At 39.5% G+C, this 19,251-nt stretch overlaps 1 protein-coding gene across 5 annotated transcripts; it reads left to right on the top strand.

Moving 5' to 3' along the window:
• The first annotated feature begins 1,455 nt into the window (after nucleotides 1-1,455).
• LOC110045662 (fibroblast growth factor receptor-like 1) lies at nucleotides 1,456-18,596 on the top strand. Of its 5 annotated transcripts, XM_089293282.1 has the most exons (9): nucleotides 1,456-1,524; nucleotides 2,442-2,552; nucleotides 6,749-6,795; nucleotides 9,104-9,540; nucleotides 12,258-12,329; nucleotides 13,994-14,281; nucleotides 14,952-15,326; nucleotides 17,008-17,088; nucleotides 17,814-18,596. In XM_089293282.1, the coding sequence occupies exons 4-9, from the start codon at nucleotides 9,465-9,467 to the stop codon at nucleotides 18,002-18,004; spliced, it is 1,083 nt and encodes a 360-aa protein (XP_089149408.1). In that variant the 5' UTR covers nucleotides 1,456-1,524; nucleotides 2,442-2,552; nucleotides 6,749-6,795; nucleotides 9,104-9,464; the 3' UTR covers nucleotides 18,005-18,596. The 5 variants fall into 5 exon arrangements, with proteins under 5 accessions (XP_089149408.1, XP_089149391.1, XP_089149412.1 ...); XM_089293265.1 differs by lacking the exon at nucleotides 6,749-6,795; XM_089293286.1 differs by lacking the exon at nucleotides 6,749-6,795 and having other exon boundaries at nucleotides 1,460-1,524; nucleotides 17,020-17,088.
• Nucleotides 18,597-19,251: the final 655 nt, after the last annotated feature.

Here is a 19,251-nt window from a genome sequence, read left to right as displayed (position 1 = left end):
CAATAAGGGGACCTCCTCGTTTTGTAAACATAGCCTAAAAGGTTTTATTTCTTAAATCACTAATGGTACCTGCTCTTTATAACGTGACAAGTCGTCAACTGGAAGAGAAAATAAGTTAATCTTATCTTTATTTTCAATCCCTAAGCAAACAGAAAGCACGTCAAGAACTGATCAGGAGTCAAGTTAAAACTTGAGATGGAATGGAGGTGGTTTATGACAGAGAAAATAAAAATTTAAGCCAATAATTTGGATAATTTTTCGGCTTCTTTGTACCAGTACAGTTTAGAGCTAAGGTAAGACAGGGAGAGCGCGATCGTGTGGGGATTGGTGCCAAAGATGGAGGTCTCTTCTCCAGTCTCCTCGCTGTCGCGCTTGCTCGTTTTTTCCAAGACTTAAGATTTTGATGGGTCATCTAAATACTCTTTTCTTAGTTGATGCCACAAAGACTGCCCAATTAAAGGGGTGTCGTTATCATTTCCGTGACTCAATAGGTTACCACAGGCCTGCTAAAACATCCCTAACTTTTGACAAAGTTTAAAAAATCTGTACGTGGTGTTCAGAGCCACCTTTTAAATTTAAAATTTTTCGAAAAGTTAAGGTAGCTCGGATAAATATTTCCCTCCCATGATGCAAACTAAAAAGGTAATTACCACGTCAAATTAATAGCGCGGGTTTGAGCTTCTTTATTTAGTCTGAAGTAGGAGTATGGATTTTGTCATGATTTTGCCTTTTGGGCCTGAAAGTGGGCACGTCTTTTAACGGGAACGTACGATAAAGCGATGAGTCTAACTGCTAGCTGAGCCAGGATCCCATTCACGATCTCTTTCAACAATAACACGCAACAAGACCGATTAGGATCCAATTCAGACCTTCTTATTACAGGTTTGAACATCAGATACAGTCGGAAATAAACTGAACGGAACTCTAGAACTATGTAGTGAAAACCCTTTCAAAAGATGCTACGCTGATAATATAAATGCTATGATTGGGTGATCCTCAGGGTCTGGAAACTCTTAATCTGATAGGTCTCCTACCTCGAATGAACATTCGGAGAGTGTAAGACAAATTCTCGTATGTGTTGTTGCTGTTGCTGTTTTGTTTTTCACAAATACAACGATTACACAGGACCCTGGGAATGTCTATTAAGCTTCGAGTGGAAGTTATGGCTCCTCTTCAGTGCGAATTTGTAGATTTCAAAATCCAGTCATACCGAACGTGAGGCCAAGTGGTACTTGAATATTTGGTAGGGATTATACCAGTCTATCAGAAGTAAAAACACCAAAGTGGAGACCGTCAGGAGCCGTATGTGATGGGCTGCTGAGAACATAAGACAGCCTTAATTGATCTGGTTTGGCTAAGCGTAAGCCGTCTTTTGTTGTTTTTATTGAGACAAATAAATTGTAAAGCATTTTGTTCGTAATTAACCCCTCGAGCCCCGATATCAACATTGAAATTCTCCTTAGGGATAAGGGAACATTTCGTACTATACCAGTAACAAGGATTCGCCGTTAAGAAAGAGCCCAGGTAACTTTTCATTGTGATGATTTCCTTGATGCTCACAAAACTGTACAAGTATGGCCATGCATCGATATTAATGGGAGAAACACAATGCTGATCACACTTAGGACTTAAAGGCTTAATCCAGCTTGCACAAGAGAATATTGATCTTTGTTAGTGTTTTGGCTTCCATGAAGATTCTCCTTCCGCTTGAGGTTTGAAAAACGAACCGCACAGCAAGAAAAAAAGACCACACAACTGAACATGCAGCTACTCATGAGCATTGCTAATGTGGACCTGAAGCATTCGTTTCAGCAAGAACGCACTCAACGCAAAATCTCTTCGTTTTTAACCTAACAAGCATGACAGCGATGGTAAAAATGTTCCTTTCTACAAGATCCGAAAAAAGAGTTCTGTTTCCCAAACTACAGCAAACACACAACTACATTTTCACCAGTTCGTGCTGTTCATGAGGAATAATCGAAGTAAAGACCTTTCTTGTGCACAAGAATAAGAACAGACCTAATCCCTATTACAAACACTTTACATATTTAACAGTGAGTTGCTGATGATTTACGGAAATCTTAAAACGTATCCATATCCTGCTTAGCTACCACCACTGGGGTGATAATTACAGCAACAAGCACATGGATCACGCAAAACAATAAGCGATCAGTTATTTCTCAAACGTAGTGGGCTTTATTCGAAACGTTTGCAGATGCATTGTTTTCTCTATTCGTTATACAAACAGAATTTCTGAAGAGATCTTCACATGCCTGAATCGCCAGCGTTTCTTGCATGCGTACGTACGTGATAGCCTGTAATCTTTCAGTCCTACGTTTCCGCTATCTAGCTAAATATTTGTGGAAACTTACATATTTACCCTATGTTATATCTGTTGACAAATCTTTTAAGCTGAGCTGTATGTTCTATCTGGCCAACAGATCAGTATATATCTGGCACAAAGGCTATAAAAGCTCCCTTTGGCCTTTTACTAGATGCAGTGACAGATTTGGCGTCACCAGTTTGCGGAACCGTTCCACTAAAGTTAACCGGTAAGTTCCATGTCTTGACTTTTTCAGAGGTGGAAATGTTTCCAACTGCTGTTCCCAGGGTATGGTTTGGACTATACAAAGACTGCACTGCATTTGGGCTTAATTTCTTTATTGGTATCAAATTTAAGCGGTAACTGAGCTCACTAGTAAGTAGAAGCTACGCGAGGTAGTGTTGTTCCGCTTATCCTCATGACAATAGCCCGCGACAATAGCGCGTAGGATGTGTAGATATTGGAACAACTGGTAAGAGGAAAGTTCGAGATCGCCGTAAATTGTCAGACAAGGACACGTGAAATCTGCAAGTTTTCTTGAGTGTTGCAAAATCTCAGTCAAGTGGTTTATTCTGCGCTGTTTGACGACGTAAACCTACGGAAATCCGTGGTCGGCTGCTTTCAACTCAGAGTTCAAACCTTGAGTCAATTAATGTTGATTGTACATTTGAGTCTGTGGATGAAACACCAGTGTGAAAAACAATTGAAATGAAAGGTCATGAATGTTGCCTTGTACCTCCATATGACGTTTGTAGTTCACTGATCAGTTGTACTCGATGAAATTTGTGAGGCTTTTTTTTTTTTGCGGGGTTAATTTGAACTTATTAGGTATATGGGAATAGTGGCAAAATAAAGACGAATTTTGTCACTGATAATTTCTAAGGTTAACAGGATGATCACAAGACTTGGAGTAAATGGCAAAAATCGGTGTAGATTTTAAACTTGATTGTAATATGATCGATCAAACTCATGGAAAGTTCGTGCAAGAGTTAACCTTGGTTTTTACTCCCTTGAGTAAATTTGAGATCTATTAGTACAACAACAACAACAGTCCTTCCGTTTACAATATCAATAGATTGTCAAGCCAACGGGTGACAAGAATGGAAAAAAAGTCCTCAACAAGGACATACCGTCTATTAAAAGGAATGTATGACAGTCCGGCCTGATGATCATAACTAATGTCAAGCTTCCGGTACTGATAGCAACAAAATAACTCGACGTCACATAGCTTGAATACAAGCATGACATATATTTGTATCTACAACATGTAGATAACAGTTTTATTCTCTATTCAGGCATTTCTGAACTGTCCTGGCTTCTCATGCAAGATTTCAGTGAACTGTTGTTTGACTTTGACCTTGACTGAATATTAGATAAGTAGTAATCGCATTGGTTACGCAAGGGCCGTCCATCGATCCTCAGTCAATCGACCTAGGATCTAGGAGCGCACTCGCGGCTTTTTCTTAAGGTATCAGTAAGGGGAAAATTTGCAATTTTGCATAATTTTACTTTTTTAAGCGGTTGGATAAATCTTAAAGTAATCTTTAAGATAAAAAAAAACTCCACGAAAAAATATTTTATCTGCCGCTAGTTATTGCGCGAGAAAGATTGTTTTGCATATTAATAACTTAATTGAGAGCTGACAAGTTCTGTCAAATGAATTAATTATCGAGGCAAGAAGTCACATGACATCAAGATCATGCTGAGTTGACACGCGATTCGCGTGCCATAATCAGTGGCGGATGTCTTCGAAGAAAACAGAGCGATCTTGCCCGTTTTCATCGACTAAAGGAAGGCCAAAGAAGGCGAAAAACACTTTCAACAAAAAGTGGGCCGCTAAATTAGCGGAAAGCGACAAAGGGTTCGTTTTACAATCAAGAAAAATTGCTGGATGAACGCGACAACGATCGCGATCACGAAGCCAGCGAGCAAGCCGAAATGAGCGCAAGCCGCGCTAAAATACTGTTGCAAGAAACTGTCGAAGCAGAGGAGATTGACGAAGAGAAGTGGACGAAATTGAAAGGCAGATCGATTGTACAAAATTAGAATCAGCAGTGCAACATTTTTTTTTTCTTACCCAGCTATTGTCATTTCTTCCAGTATCTTTGCCTTTGCATCAACATCAGTCGATGTAGTCCCGTTTACGACGTCCTCGCCAGCGTATCCCTTTGTGCGCTTGCATTTTCTCGGGAACTTTCTACTGGCCTTCGGCATGTTAACAGTGACATGGTCATAATTTTGAAGATTAGTCAACCGATACGTAAAATTTCGAACGCTAATATAGTAAATCAAAAGATAATTTCACGTTTACTAACTTTGGAATTCTGACTTCACACATGAAAAAGCGGTTTATTCACCGGTGAATAATTTACCGCGCGCCGTCGCGGAAATTTGTACCTGTTCCATGTTAACTGTCACAGTCCTATTGTTATACAGAAAGTTGATTCCTCTGCGGTGTCTCCCTTGGTGTGATAATCTCATAACACTTGGATGCCGCCGAATTTTATTTTTTCTCTGTTTCTCGAAAGTAAAAAATAGGCGAGTTGTACGTGCATTTCGAGTTCCAGGTCGGCAGCCCCTGGACCAAATTGGTTGAAATTCGGAGAGAATGTTGTCAGAACGATCGCCGACAAAACCGTGTCTGCGAATTCTGATTACTCTTTTCATTAAAAAGTTATGCCTTTTTTTCGCGGGCAGTCCTATTTTTTTCCCTTTTGTAGCTTTATCCTCTTGTAAAATAATAACAAACGCATGTGCCAAAAATCTGAGACACGGTTTTTGAGGTTAATGTGTGAAGAAACGGATGCCATGTTAATCGTTTTCTCCGACCTAAATTTAGCGGGCGTATACCTTGATTTATGGGTTCGTGAAGCTTTGTAAATATATTCACATTTTCGAAACACGGTAAATTTTTACCGTTTTAAACAGGTCAGGTCATAATCTGTAGTTATTAAGCTTCCAGTAAATATACGGTTTATATGGGTTTTTGTTAAAGCCACGAACGCTAGAGCGGGCCGCGCGCGGATGGTCAAATGGGTTATACTGATACCTTAACCGCAGCTAAAAATATCACACAAATCCATCAAAAAATCAGTGTTATGTGTATCTGCAGATTTCATATGTCAGTAACTGGGACATGATAAAAATAAATTTTTGTAATCCAAAAGGATCAGTTGCTGCGTGGCACGGTAAACAGTTCAAAGGTTGTAAATAGTAATAATTCAATGCCAAATTAAACTCAGTTTTACTCAATTTTTAAACTTAATTCTTAAACTCAATTTTTAAACCCAATTTTTATTACTGTATCCTACAAAAATTGAGTTCAATTTGGCACTGAATTATTGATTTACATGCTTGAAATAGACTTTTATTTTAATAACCTTTTATTACCTAACGGTGAGCAGATCAGCCAACTTTAGATCGCAGTCTGGGTATCGTCAAATAGAATTGTGGTAATGTCATTCTTCCCAGTGGAAAGCCTGCAGTTATCACTAAGGACTTCGCAACGTGGCCTACTATCAAAAACTTTCAAACCGTTCCCGATGCCAGTGCCCAGGCTTCCTTCCGTTAATAAACAGATGCGCAGATTTGGGAACGAGAATGGGGTAACATGTCGATTATCTTGCGCATGCCCAATGCGTTTTAAAAGACATTCCTCTCGTGCCATGATTTCTTATTCCCTGCCATCAAAAATGTGCTTTCAATCGTCGTCTAAAACTAGCGTATTGGGTAAATACCTTTCAACGGCACAGAGCAAGCCATGTTTCACTGAACAGACTCCAATACAAACTGGAAAATCTTCGGTATCCAATTCAATTCTCTCAAGGAAACTAAGCGACAAAAGAAGCTTACAAAAGGTTTCTATTTTGGTGGTCATTAAATTGAAATTTACTGCTTTGTTTTCCCTCGATTACATAATCCACTCTTTACATTGTAGGCAACTTTTAAGTTTAGAGGTTTAACTGTTTTCGTATGTCGCTAGAATATGAAAAGTAAACTTTTAAAGGAAATTTTAAATTTTGTCGGATTGAGTCGGGTGCCTTTTGATATCTCAACCGTGGCATCGGCCGCAAAACTTTGGGAGCAACGATTTAGCTAGGTAGAAGCTCATGATACAAGAAACAAAGCTGAGATGAAAAATCAGTGAAAAATGGCGTTCTCCAGTGCAAGAAAATTAACAAAGAGAATTTGCCGACGGAATTTGATCATAATGAGCTTATGCCAAAAATGACTGAAAAGAATGACAGCGGATTTATTAGGATTCTGACGCTACCTTTACTTCACATTGCATCTTTTTGTACACCATCATTTTACTTTTGTTTAAGATCACCTCTAGGTGGTTGTGCATCAGTCAATCCGTGATATATTAACCATAGTTCTTGAGTCAATTCCATGAACCGATCAACAATCGCTTACTACTTTTAGATCCTGATGTCTGTGAACAGCCGTTTTTATCATGCAACTGAACTGAGGTAAATTTACCATTTTAGGTAACTAAGAACATAGTCCTTCTCGGATGTCCTCCATCAATTATAAGATTACCTGCCCGTTATTCTGTTGACGTTAGTAATAACGGCGCATAAGACTAAGTCAAAAGCCGCTTACTCTAGAGGTACTCTGTTTTTTAATGAGCTTAACAAGTGTACATTGTGTAATTTACGTTGTTGTTTTAAAAAGCAGGAAATCCAACAGGTTAATGAAGAGCACAAGTCTGTAATCCATTAGCTCAAATTTAATTGCCTTTACATTCAATTCTGTTTGCTTCTGTGGACTTCCTGAAATATCATACTGAGCTGTAGGCAGAAGAGTTCACGAAATGGGAGTACGTCGTTCAATGAAATGTTTAAAGAACAAACAGCAACGCGATATTTTCGAGTTAAGTACGTCATGATTTCTCTAGCTTGTCAGCTTGTTTGTTGACTGTGTATCGATTTCCACGTGAACGATCGAGGTCTGTAAAATCTTAAAAATTCTGTCGGAAAAAACATCTTTTCGTAGTTCCATAAGCGACGAACATATTTGAACGAAAAGTGTAATTTTATTTGGCATCAAAAACACCACATATATCAAATTCCGAATACTACAAAATCTTTCTTGAAAGATGTGTTCTGCGGACACACATAAATCAAGCTTATGTTTCTTGATAACAATGAACATACGCACATGCGAGTCCTGATTCCATTTTTAACTTGCACATCAGCCGTTACAGATTTACACAGAACTAAAAATACACTTTGTGTCAGGATGTCAATGCTTAGTTTTGTCTTGGTTTCTATTGCAACAGATAAGAAACAAAATTGACCGGAAAAAAAAAATCAAAGATGACGGAATGCGATGTCTATAAACATCATGTGCAGCGACGGTGGAGATTGAACAGAGACTGAAGCTCAGACAACTCAGTCAGGTTACAGCCTTAGTGCCGTCAAACATAGCATCATATCAAGTGTTTTAAGTAGTCAGTAGTAGATGACGTCGATGGCTCTAAACGATTCAATAACTTATCACAAAGTCCAGAGCCCCGGGGGGGGGGGGGTACCGCCATATATGGGCTATATAGGTATGTGCCGCTGTGAAGGGTATGGTTTTCAAGCAGTTTACTCTAGGATAGGGTGTATAAATCAGAGCGTTTGGGTCTAGAATAGAATATCATTTTTCACAAAACTAGCCGGTTGGTTGAAGATTTTATCTAGAGTAAGGAAACCAGGAAGTGCCACTCAAAAATATATAAAAATCAAATCGGCAAGTTTAAATTTACGCAAATCAGCCTCAACAGTGTCGATAGATGGGGGGATTTGGGGAGTTCACTCTAGTATAGGTTAGCAAAATTCAGCTGAACTAGCTCTGGTATAGGCTAAGGGTTCCAGGGTCCCAGCGGCACATCCCCACCCAGAAATTCCCAAAGTACCCCCCCCCCCAGGTTCCAGAGTCAATGGGATGTTGGAAGTCTGTTGGTATCCTTATGTAAAATCGCTCTTAAAACTGGGGCATGTTTAAAAGAGTTCATCCCGTTTTTTTCCTTAATGTCATGATCCATGGTCAACCATGGGCTAAGGACTAAATTGAAGGTCAAGTAATTTAACTGAGTGAAGAAAAAAGCCTCCTAACAATGCTTCCTACAGGTTTTGTTTAGTTATATAAAACAATAGTGGGATGAGTAAGCAAGGATGATAATTCAAGCTGCTCACAGCAATGTGCGTGTCATTGTCCAGGAATTCAACTGCTTCTTCCGTTTCTTTTCAACGAAAGAATCCATTAGAAAACTCGTCCACTTGAAAGCTTTCGCCTGCTTTCGTCAGGACAAAGTAATCCCTTCCAGTCGATAGTTAAGCTGATCTGATAGCTACGTTTCCTTTATCGATTGCGCACCCAACAGGCTAAAATTTAGTCTGCATCGGAACTGGACGCTGTGATATCTGAAGATCTAGTTACCAGCCGTTTACCTGAAACGATAGGTAGAAAGCATAAGACATCCGCAAATTAGGCTTAGGGCAATAATACCCTCTCCCAGCAGGCCTCCAAATACGCGATCTATTACAAAACAGTTTCGTTGTTTTCAACAAAATCAGGTGCAAAACTCGAGCCTGATTTTCCCAGTAAGCACAAGGGCAATGACAACACTCGCGTGAGAAATAACTTATTTTGAGCAAGATAACAGACCTTTGAAATTAGCCAAGACGGTAAGCAGACAGCTGGAAACTAAACACAAGATTTCATTTATCTCAACAGTTTACCCCTTGAATCCCCTGTTTGTAAATATGACCAACGGTATTTAACCTGCAGGTTGTGGAAGATTACGTCAATACGTGGAACGAACATTTCTGGCCTTTCAGAAACCGTGTACTTGTATGGGCGCTCTTCAGGTGACCTAAAATAGGAAAGCCTTGTCAAACATTAGGAAGTTGAGAGATCTTAACCATTCCAGTGCCAAGGAATGAGCTTGTAACACAGATAACTTCCTTCCTGATAAAACATCAAGGTTCCGCCATCTGGCGCCAGCCCGCACGATATCTGGTCGCACTTCTGGCTGCAGCGCGTCAATTCTAATACAAACAAGCTGCAGAAAACTTTAAAAACATAAACGCGTTACGGAGCTGGAGTAAAGATAAGGCAGCAAAGTTGCCATCAAGGTGAGGTGCACAACATGAGGCAAAGGGCTGATTGGAGAGTCGTTTTCGCTGCATGTACATTAGCGATGCAAATCACGACGGATGCGGCAGGTACGACAAGAATAAATAATTTAGATTGCTTTGTGTTTACTCTGTCTTTCGCTAACTGCATCACAGTATCAAAGAAGTAATAATATTTAGACACCCTCCCTCGGGCGATGGTTCTCAGTATGAGGCGGATGTTCCTAATTTCTGTCCTTATTGCGCCAGGGAGGTGCGTGCGATTCAACTGCCAATGGGTGAAAAACTTCCCTTTACTTTAAATATTTTGCAAACGAAAAAATAAGTACTCGGCGAATAGAACCGCGGGTGTGATGAGTTGTTTTTCTGGCACTGGTACAAAGTGTCAATGTTACCGTAATTCGGGTGGCGTAGGAGCACGATCGGTACCCGGCAAAGGGGCTCACACCTCCCATCTCACGGTCTGTATTTTGTTATCCTGGTGGGAACATGCTGTTCTTTTAGTGTCAAAATATGTTTACCATAAAGGGAAAAAACATGTCTTGTTTTCATCCTCATCATGCAACAAGAACATTTGTCCAAAGTAGTTTATATTCGACGCCCGAAACAGACCATCGGTGAAGAACAAATATAAATATCATCGAATAAGTTGCTGCGCGAAAAAGAGGTTCACTAGCTGTTTTTCTCATCTCTTTATAATTCTTCAGCGCTTACCAAAGGCGTTGTGATATACTGCCCCTTTACGAGATGAACGAAAGATCTAGAACCAAATTAACTACGTCAGGGATAAATGTTAGATTGGAATCAGCAGGGGAACATATGATGAGGGGCGTGAAATTTTTCTCAACAAAACCTGACAGCTTCCTTTCCCAAATCGCAGCCTGTTTAACTGTTTCGTACTATGTTGGAATTCCTGAACTTACAAATTGTAACTACGAAAACGACATCAGCTGAGAATAGTGAAGAAATGCACTCATATATAACGACCCCACTATGATCTTAATTTGTCCAAGTCCTTTGCCCTTTAATTTCCGTAAAGGATACTTCAAACCGGATTGTTTTGCACACCCTGTCAACATTAACTTCAGGCCTGTCTTCGACCAAAACAATAACGGTTAGATCAACACTGTGTCAAAAAAAAATGTTAAGTCTGCTTGTTACTTACGCCGTGACGACTGCTAGAATCAGCCCGCTTAATAGTCTGTGGTTTTCCACAAGAGGATGATCCTTTGACGACAATGAATCTCGTGTACAATTTCGGTTCGACGACATGAAAATCAAGAGATCGCTTTGTAATGTTCACACGTGCCTGCCACACAATTATTCCTATAATGGCACGCGACTTGCCAGCCGTTTGCCAAATACCGGAAAGTTCTGTCAGTGCAAAAGATTGTACGTCAGTCAAAGTTCGCGATGAACTTGTATTTCTCGATGATGGAAACACTGTTTAACTTTTAGGTTTCATTCCTTATAAGGCATTACACAGTTGTTCAGAACTAAAGTGGCAATACGTAACTCTCAAAAAGATGTTGACCAATTTTCTGACCTTTTGCAAAGTTTTACACTTCACTTGAGAAAGACTAGTCTTCACTGGTCGCGGAATAATGTAAGCGGTACACGTTTCCACCAACAAGCCGTTAATGCGACTGAAACTGACATGGCCAGTTTTATCAAACATAAAAATTTTGACCGAGTACAGCATCAGTCTTTTAATCTATGTTTCCCAGCGTCAAGATGTCGCATTAGCAGTGATAACATTTCTTCGTATTATCTTGTGTTGTTTCAGATTTGAAACACTTGTTTCCCGAAATAACCTAAAATTAATGCCTTGAAGCGAAAGTGATACATTGTGGCAGTTCATAAGAAATATCAGATGTAACATAGGAGTGAGTACTGCTTCCTGTGAAACGAAAAAATAATACAGGTTCTAATGGTATCATTCGGGAACGTCCATAATCGTTTTATTTGGGACTGACGGCGAAATAAAGTTAATCTGTAAAAAATCCCGTTGATTGAAAATGGGAGATGGCACTAAATTTGCACGAATTTTATTGTAATAAGCAAAACCCTTAAGAAATGTAGCCTATCTAGATTTATTTGCTAGACGATACATCTCGCTCTTCGTACACCTTATAAGCGAACCAACTCAATCGTGGTCCTTACTCAATAGAACTTGCGTCAGGGAATGTTATAAACCCGGCTGTTCATTTGACAGGATACAAAAGAGCTCTTGTTATCAACTGAAATCCTCAGACACATTATTTATCAATTTCCAGCCTCTTTTCAATAGCTCCTTTGTTCCCGTGTAATCAACTCCAAATACGCGATCTATTACAAAACAGTTTCGTTGTTTTCAACAAAATCAGGTGCAAAACTCGAGCCTGATTTTCCCAGTAAGCACAAGGGCAATGACAACACTCGCGTGAGAAATAACTTATTTTGAGCAAGATAACAGACCTTTGAAATTAGCCAAGACGGTAAGCAGACCTACCTATTCAATGTATACCTCCAGTGCCTTAAATACCGTAACTGCGATGATCTAAAACTAGGAGAGAAATCTAAGCAGAAGCGTTTTTTGATTTATTTGCGGACAAAGTTAAAATGAACGACCAAGCTATTTCCCAACGAAACCGTCCATTTCACCGCAACCAAGTTACAGATTGGCCCCATTTTCATGTATTAGTCTGTCAACCTATCAACAAATCACTTTAAAAGAGAATTGCTTTCATTTATATTATGATGTTAACATGAAAATAGTCGCATGTGTATGCATTGCCAACTCATAGGTTTCTGTTCTTGATCTTCAGGGAGCTCTACGTCGATGAGTTACATGTCAACAACGTCGTCATCTTCAAACACGAATTCTGGAGATGCTCAAGGTTGGTCTGGTTATTAGGGAGTGGAAAAATATTGTATATCTTGCTTATCCTACACTGCCTTTGAAATCTATTACAGCTCAGTTTGTATCTTAACGCAAACAGCTAATCTTAATGTAGACAGCTAAAATGGAGAAACGGCGTTCACGGAGAAATAAAGTCAATGAAAATTTACTGCCTCGGTTCAGTTCTCCAGATAATACAAAATTTGCTCATTTCACGATGTCGTTTCAGTCGTAGACGGAATAATCAACAGAGTGTAGCGCCCAGAATTGTACAACGCACGAGAAGGTGCATTCGAGAGATAAGCTTTACGTTGCTTTACTTCAGTTTTGGGGCACTCCAATCCCAGTTACATTCCCACAGTCATTGAATCAATCATGCCGTTAGGAAATTAGATAAGAGAGTAGCTGTCGTGGAAAAAAAGAATTCCCGCTTCTGACAAACTGGTTGAAATTTAGAAAGGAGTTTCAAACTATAACAATCGAAGTTGTATTGCCAAGCCTACCTCCCGTTTTCGTAAGTCACTCATAGGGAACTTAAGCAAACCGCGACGAGGACGGCAACGAGAACGCCACCAAACAAAAGGCTTAATGAGCAAAACAATGGCTGTGCACGTGCCTCATAAATCTTTGTACATTTCTTTGCCGTCCTCTGCAAATCAAGAACGTGAAATGACTAAGGTTTGCGTAGTCTGAGGAACGCGAACGACGACGGCTAATTTTTCGTGTTTCCATTTAGAAGTGAACGCTGTCATTGCATATTTAGCCTGAGGACGTTTTTAGAGCCATCGGCGTACTAAACTAGATAGTTGCGAATTTAGATCTAGATAGTTGCGAATTTCGCTGGTAAAATATAATTTAATTTTTGACATGGCGTCGTCTTCGGCGTTGCCCTGGTCGTTGCTAATGCTCCTATTGCTCTGGTTGTTCGTCGACTCTGTCTTTGGTTTTGTCTCATTTCTTTTACGTTACGTTTTCGGTGCTGACAGACTTAGTTAAAGGGGATGTAACCATACAGTGACAGTGGACGAGGGGCAAATTCCTAGTTATTAGTTAGCTCTTATTAACCGAGCTGGAGGTCTGTATGGGAGAATCTTGACCGAGGTCGTGAGTACAGACCGAACGCAGTGAGGTCTGTACACACGACCGAGGTCAAGATTCTCCCATACAGATCGACTTAGCTCGATTAATAAGATGTTTATTATATGGCAAAGAAGAAAACTCTAATCCGTAACTGGTTTGCTGAGATTTCGCTTGCGAACGGCGATGAGCTTAACTTAAACCTGCCGAAATTTGCTCGTCCTCTTTACTTTTTTTTTTGTCCTCAGGCTTTTTGGCACTTCCATAAATGATTGAGAATTAAATAAAAGAAAATGATGAACATTTTTGTATTTTAGTTTGCTACTTTTTCAACGCAAAATGAAACCGGTCTAGATGTCGGTCTAGATGGGAAAATCTAGACCGCGGTCAATATCGGTTTCAGCCAATCAAATTCGTGAATTCGGTAGTTCCCAGTCCTTGTGAGACTCCGCCATATAATAAATGTGTATTATTTTATGTTTTCGCAACTGTTACTCTGCACGGTAGGCGACGTTTTCTTTCATCGTCGTGATTCCGTCCTTCACACAGTTGATTTTCACCTGATTCAACTTTCTTCGTGTGCAGCTTCTCCCAGATTTGTGGACTCCATCAGAATGCAACAAACGTTCATTGCGTGGCCAGCACGTCACACTGTTAGACTAAAGTGCAAAGCCAATGGCTCAAGTCCTTTGAGATTCCAGTGGTTAAAAGACGGAGATCCTTCCATACACAGGCGATTACAGCCGAGGCTTAAGACAAACATGTGGTACCTAAAACTTAAAGATTTGGTACCCCTGGACTCGGGCAAATACACGTGTGTAGTTTCCAACGCCTATGGCTCAATCAATCATACTTATACACTACGAGTTGTAGGTAAGTAATCGGAGAATAAAGAAAGAGAAATGCTATCAGATCTAGGATAGTAAAGTAGTACAAAGTGCACTGATGCATCGGTTTCATATCCTGGTGGTAAGTCAAGAGTCTTGATATCATCGAAACATTTGTGGAAAAGAACTGGATAAATGAGATTGCCAAGTTAGGCACTGGGTTGAAAAATAATTAGAACTGATAAATATAAACTGTAGAACTGACATAATCGGACGTTCTATACCAGAACAGTAATGTTCACTACCTCTTTGAAAACATCTCTGCATGCTTCTTGCTGGTTTAGCTACAGTCGTCATTTTATCGAATTCCACTATATTCGTGGACGCTACATCTGAGCCGAAGGTTCTGCCATTAGAACCGTTTGGTAGCTTAAATACGTTGGAATAAAATCTGAGTTACTCAGTTTTTTAGTCCAAAAAATTCACTATTTTGGGTAAGCCCGTGGGGTAGTGGGGTGTCATCGTTCATTCACTCAAGGCAACGATAGGATCCCGGGAAACGATTTTCAATGATCGTAAAGTTTCAAAACCTCATTCTTGATTGGTAGTTGATTGCTTCTTGACCAACTCATTTTTTTGGTTCAACAGAGCGTTCACCTTTCCAATCTAGTTAATATAAACTGTCTACAATCGTTCTACGTTTCTCTCTTACACAGAAAAATCTCGAAGTAAGCCCATTTTGAAGTGCGATTCCCCAAGAAACACCAGCGTCCAGCTTGGACAAAACGCTTCGATGACTTGCATCGTCCTTGTCAGTGGAACACTTCCAGATTTTAGATGGGTAAAGTGGGATGATGTCCCCAGCACGTACCCCAATTCACTTGACTTTGAAAGAGGTTCGTACACCCTTGTTGATCCTGTGCAATATGAAACGGTTCACGTTGCAGGAAAGTACGGCGTTAAAGTGAACATCAGAAACGCCACACCCAAAGATTTTGGACTGTATACGTGTTACGTTAGTAACCATCTTGGTTCCGACTACAGGAGTGCATTTTTAAGCGAGAAAACGGACAGGTGGAAAGGGTCAGAAGGTAAGAACTACATCCAGTTCGTTAAACTTTGGGCGTTTTGTGAGAACGATAGAATCGTTCGACTACTTAAATCAGTAGTTAACGAAAAAAACGTGTTTTACTCTTTATTCATCTGAACGAAGTTGTCTTAATTCAGTTCATCTCAGTGAGCTTGTCTGTTTTTTTGGAATCATGATACGACATTGCATTCCAACCCAACGTATGCAATAACATCACCGTTAATCGAAAGTGACAGAAGTCATTGAGGTATTGTAAATATCTTAGCCCCCCTATATCCCTTTTAATTAACTCCTTTTGCCGGCCATAGGCAGCTTAATTTAAAAGGAAATTAGATTCGACGCTTCCTGTTCTTTTAAATAGTTTCTTTCTGGGTAGTCTTAATCGTGTTTAAGGTAACAGAATACGTGTCGGAAAAACAACGCAAACAATATAAAAAGCATGTCTAGTTCTAAGTTTTGGATAAAAATCGCCTGCCATTACTAAATAGGAATTGATAGGGTCTTTTAGAGCATCCGCATATTTTTGCCTGTTTAGCAATTTGATGACGTTGAAAGACCAAATATATCGACGTGTAATGCATGGTCTTATCGTATTCGAATGAGCAAAATGGCCGCCTGATCATCGTTCTCAACTTAAATAAAAAAAGAGCTGTTCACAATTAGTAATTTTCCTTTGTTTCCTTGACCCTCTATGTAGAAAGATATCTTGATCACATAACAAAAGTGCTAGTTTGGTCTAAACGAAATGGTTCTTTTTTTTTCGGCGTTTGTGTGTTTACTGGGCCAAAGAAAACATAGTTCACCTTGTTCAAATAAATTTCTCATGCTCCTTCTTTCACAACCAAAAGACCTTTTTGTTTTACAACTGTATCATTCTCATTTATAAATTTTCTTGCCCAGTCTGGATAAATTCAGTGAACGTAACTAGCTCCTAATGTTTGTTGAAACTCTTCAGACGTTTTGTTTTATCGCAGTTTGTCGTTGTATGAATATTAGCTGTTTCCGTTTCAGCAACAAATTTTTGAAACCATTCCGCCTCATTTCGTTCAGTTTCACTTTCGCAAACTGCTTATAAAACAAAATAAATTCCACAACAAATTTACGCAGAGTTTAGGACAATAAACATAAAAATGCGTAGCTAAAACATTTGTTTTGTTTTGCGATGTGCTTTTCAATCAGGTAGGCTTACACTACTCAGTTCATCGCAACTATTTAGCCCACAAACTTAAGTTTGTTTCTGACTTTCGATACTTTGTTTTGTCCTACATTTCAGTGCGCTTTATTTATTTCAGTTATTTTAATTGAATTTCTCATATGTGCATTTTTATATATGATTACGGACCTACCGATAACAAGTAGCATATGCATGTACATCATTGTCGTTTTTTTAAGGTTGCACAGCTCCTTCCGCTGGTCCCTTATACACGTAGGTAGAGAGACTAGCTGTGAGTAATGATCAATTCTAGAGAATTTTGTACGAGGTCGGGTGGCATCCCGAACCTCTGGATTTGATGCAGAAAAACATTTTTCATTGGAAAGCGGCTCTCTTCAAAAGATCTTACCAGTGCAACATTCCTTGAACAAAAGACAGTTATCCATTCCAGGGAAGACCCACACGTTTGCCTATACCTTTGTGAAATGCATACTACTGTTTTAATCCTTTTAATATAACTGATCGATAGAGTCGCTTTCAGACACGACAGCAAATCCTGAGAAAAACTACCTCGCGAAACATCACAACACAGAATCCTCGCTTTCTACAGGTAAGATGAACCTATACATGGATTTGGTTTCTCTTTCAGCTCTATTTGGCTGTATTTTTGGTCACTTCATAGTTTGATGCGATTAAAAGTTGCATCTTTATAGTTTGTCTTTGACGGCCATCTTAGCAACGCACGAATCTCCTTTCTCGTCCAAATATCCAAAACTATAGGTAGTTGACCCGGGTACAACCGAAGAAATGGCAAAGGCAACATCCCGCCATGATATCGCGGTCATCTCAATTCTGAGGTGACCACAGCGTATGATTTAGCATAGCTAGATCCCGGACTGGTGATGGGGGTACAAAGCGAAAATAAAGAACTTGGATAGGACAAAGCGACCAAATCGTCCACGATGTTCTGTTACATGGACTGCGGAAAAAGTAACAACATACGACGCAAGAATGCAAGTTTCAAAGTTAATGCCGCTTAGCAAACTGCACAATGGCAAACACACCGCCTCATCAGTTTTGGCAGAATTGCATTTTTTTTGTCGCCAAGAAGTATCATTGACTTTCCATATTTTCCGTTGAGTTTTGTTTTTATATAAAGATCTTTTTTCCACTCAGTGTGATCAGTTATCGGTGTGTACTCAATGACGCGCAGAAAAATGATTTATATTGGGTGGTTCTTATGACAACACAATATGACATAAGTGGTAAAAAAGTACGAACAACATTAATTTAAATCTTCACATTTTTTTCTTTTTTTAATTGTTTAATCGTCAGAAACCAACGTTACATTGGACAACCCATCGCCTAAACCTGTGTTATCTAGATCCCGAGAGGCCAAGATACCGCTCAGTGTGTTTATAGGTGTACTGAGCACCTGGGCTGTCATTACAACAATCGCCCTTCTCTGGTGCCATCTGTATCATAAGAGAATCACAGCGACAAAGCCAGGAATAGAGATCTCGTAAAGCACGAGGGACTACATCTTTCTGGCGATCACCGGCAATGTTGGACAAGAATGAGCATATGTGACACTGTTAAAACCTGACGTTTGGGCAAGTTATACCTGCCCGCACCTTACAGATGTTGTTGTAGATCGTGCCCATGGAAGGGTTGTTTTTGCACAAGTATAACTATCGTGTATTTAATCTCGAATTGTCTTAATTATATATCCGAAGTCGGTTCTACTTTGTTTTGCTGGTTATTAAAGCCGGTGTTAAAAGTGTATGTTCGACTTTAAATGACGTGAATTTGGGACAACATGCAAATGATAACATTTGTTTTCTTTTCGCCCTTTTACAACTAAACTACTGATAAATGAATGTGTATATATAGAAAAATCCCTCCCCTGATTCAGTTCCGCGCTGGCGGATAAAAACTAACCAAAATTTCAACGACGTAAAACGCAAATTTAAGGTGTACCTTCTACCACAGACCAGTTTGAAATCTTTGTTGGTGCGCAAAATTCAGTTTCATTTCATTTGCGGGAAATATAGCATGAGTTAAAGTGTCTTCTTGTTGCGAAAGTCAGTTCAGAAATAAATACAGTTCAGAAAAATGTCCAGGTGTGCACGTTAATAAGATACATACAGGTGTGTCCTCATTCGTAAACAAGTCATCAAAACACACATAATTTTCTCCGTGAAATATGGAGTAACCTAGCCTGTTACTAACAATTTGAGGTATTTATCAGAAAGAGCATGCATGGATCTCACTAGTGTGCAATCCTCGACATGAGTGCAACGGTCTCGGAGTGTTGTGAACTGAAAAATTTTTATTTCCCTAGTGGCCGAAAACTCCACTGCAATTGTATAGTTAGAGAAAAAAGACCCTATTAGTTTTCTAATATACGAAATCTTCATGAATCGATCTTATTTTTACAAAGTAACGTTTCAAATGCCGCGAGTAAAAATGAAAATTGAAAACAAATCATCTTGCACCACGGCCGGGTATCAAGGGTTCAATACAAATGCTGAAAGACCCATAATTGTGTATTGTTGTGTCGAAATTGTCTTTACTTGTGTTTGCCTCTCACGCAATATAGAAACTTGATGGCCGAGTGTTCACGTTGGTGTCCCCGGTGCAAAGTTCTCTTTCAAGTACGCAGCAGGAGTGCATAATGGTGATAGTATTAAAAACAAGTGTATTCAGGTTTTATGTATAAGTTTCATTAAGAATTTCCTTTTACTGAAACAGCTAGATTCTTTCAGGTCTT

Source organism: Orbicella faveolata, unplaced genomic scaffold (assembly GCF_042242905.1).
Source record: "Orbicella faveolata isolate gen_17 unplaced genomic scaffold, um_ofav_v1 contig_1, whole genome shotgun sequence".
Lineage (NCBI taxonomy): Eukaryota > Metazoa > Cnidaria > Anthozoa > Scleractinia > Merulinidae > Orbicella > Orbicella faveolata.
The sequence above is the reverse complement of the archived record's forward strand: the minus strand, read 5'-3'. Positions and strand labels throughout refer to the sequence as shown.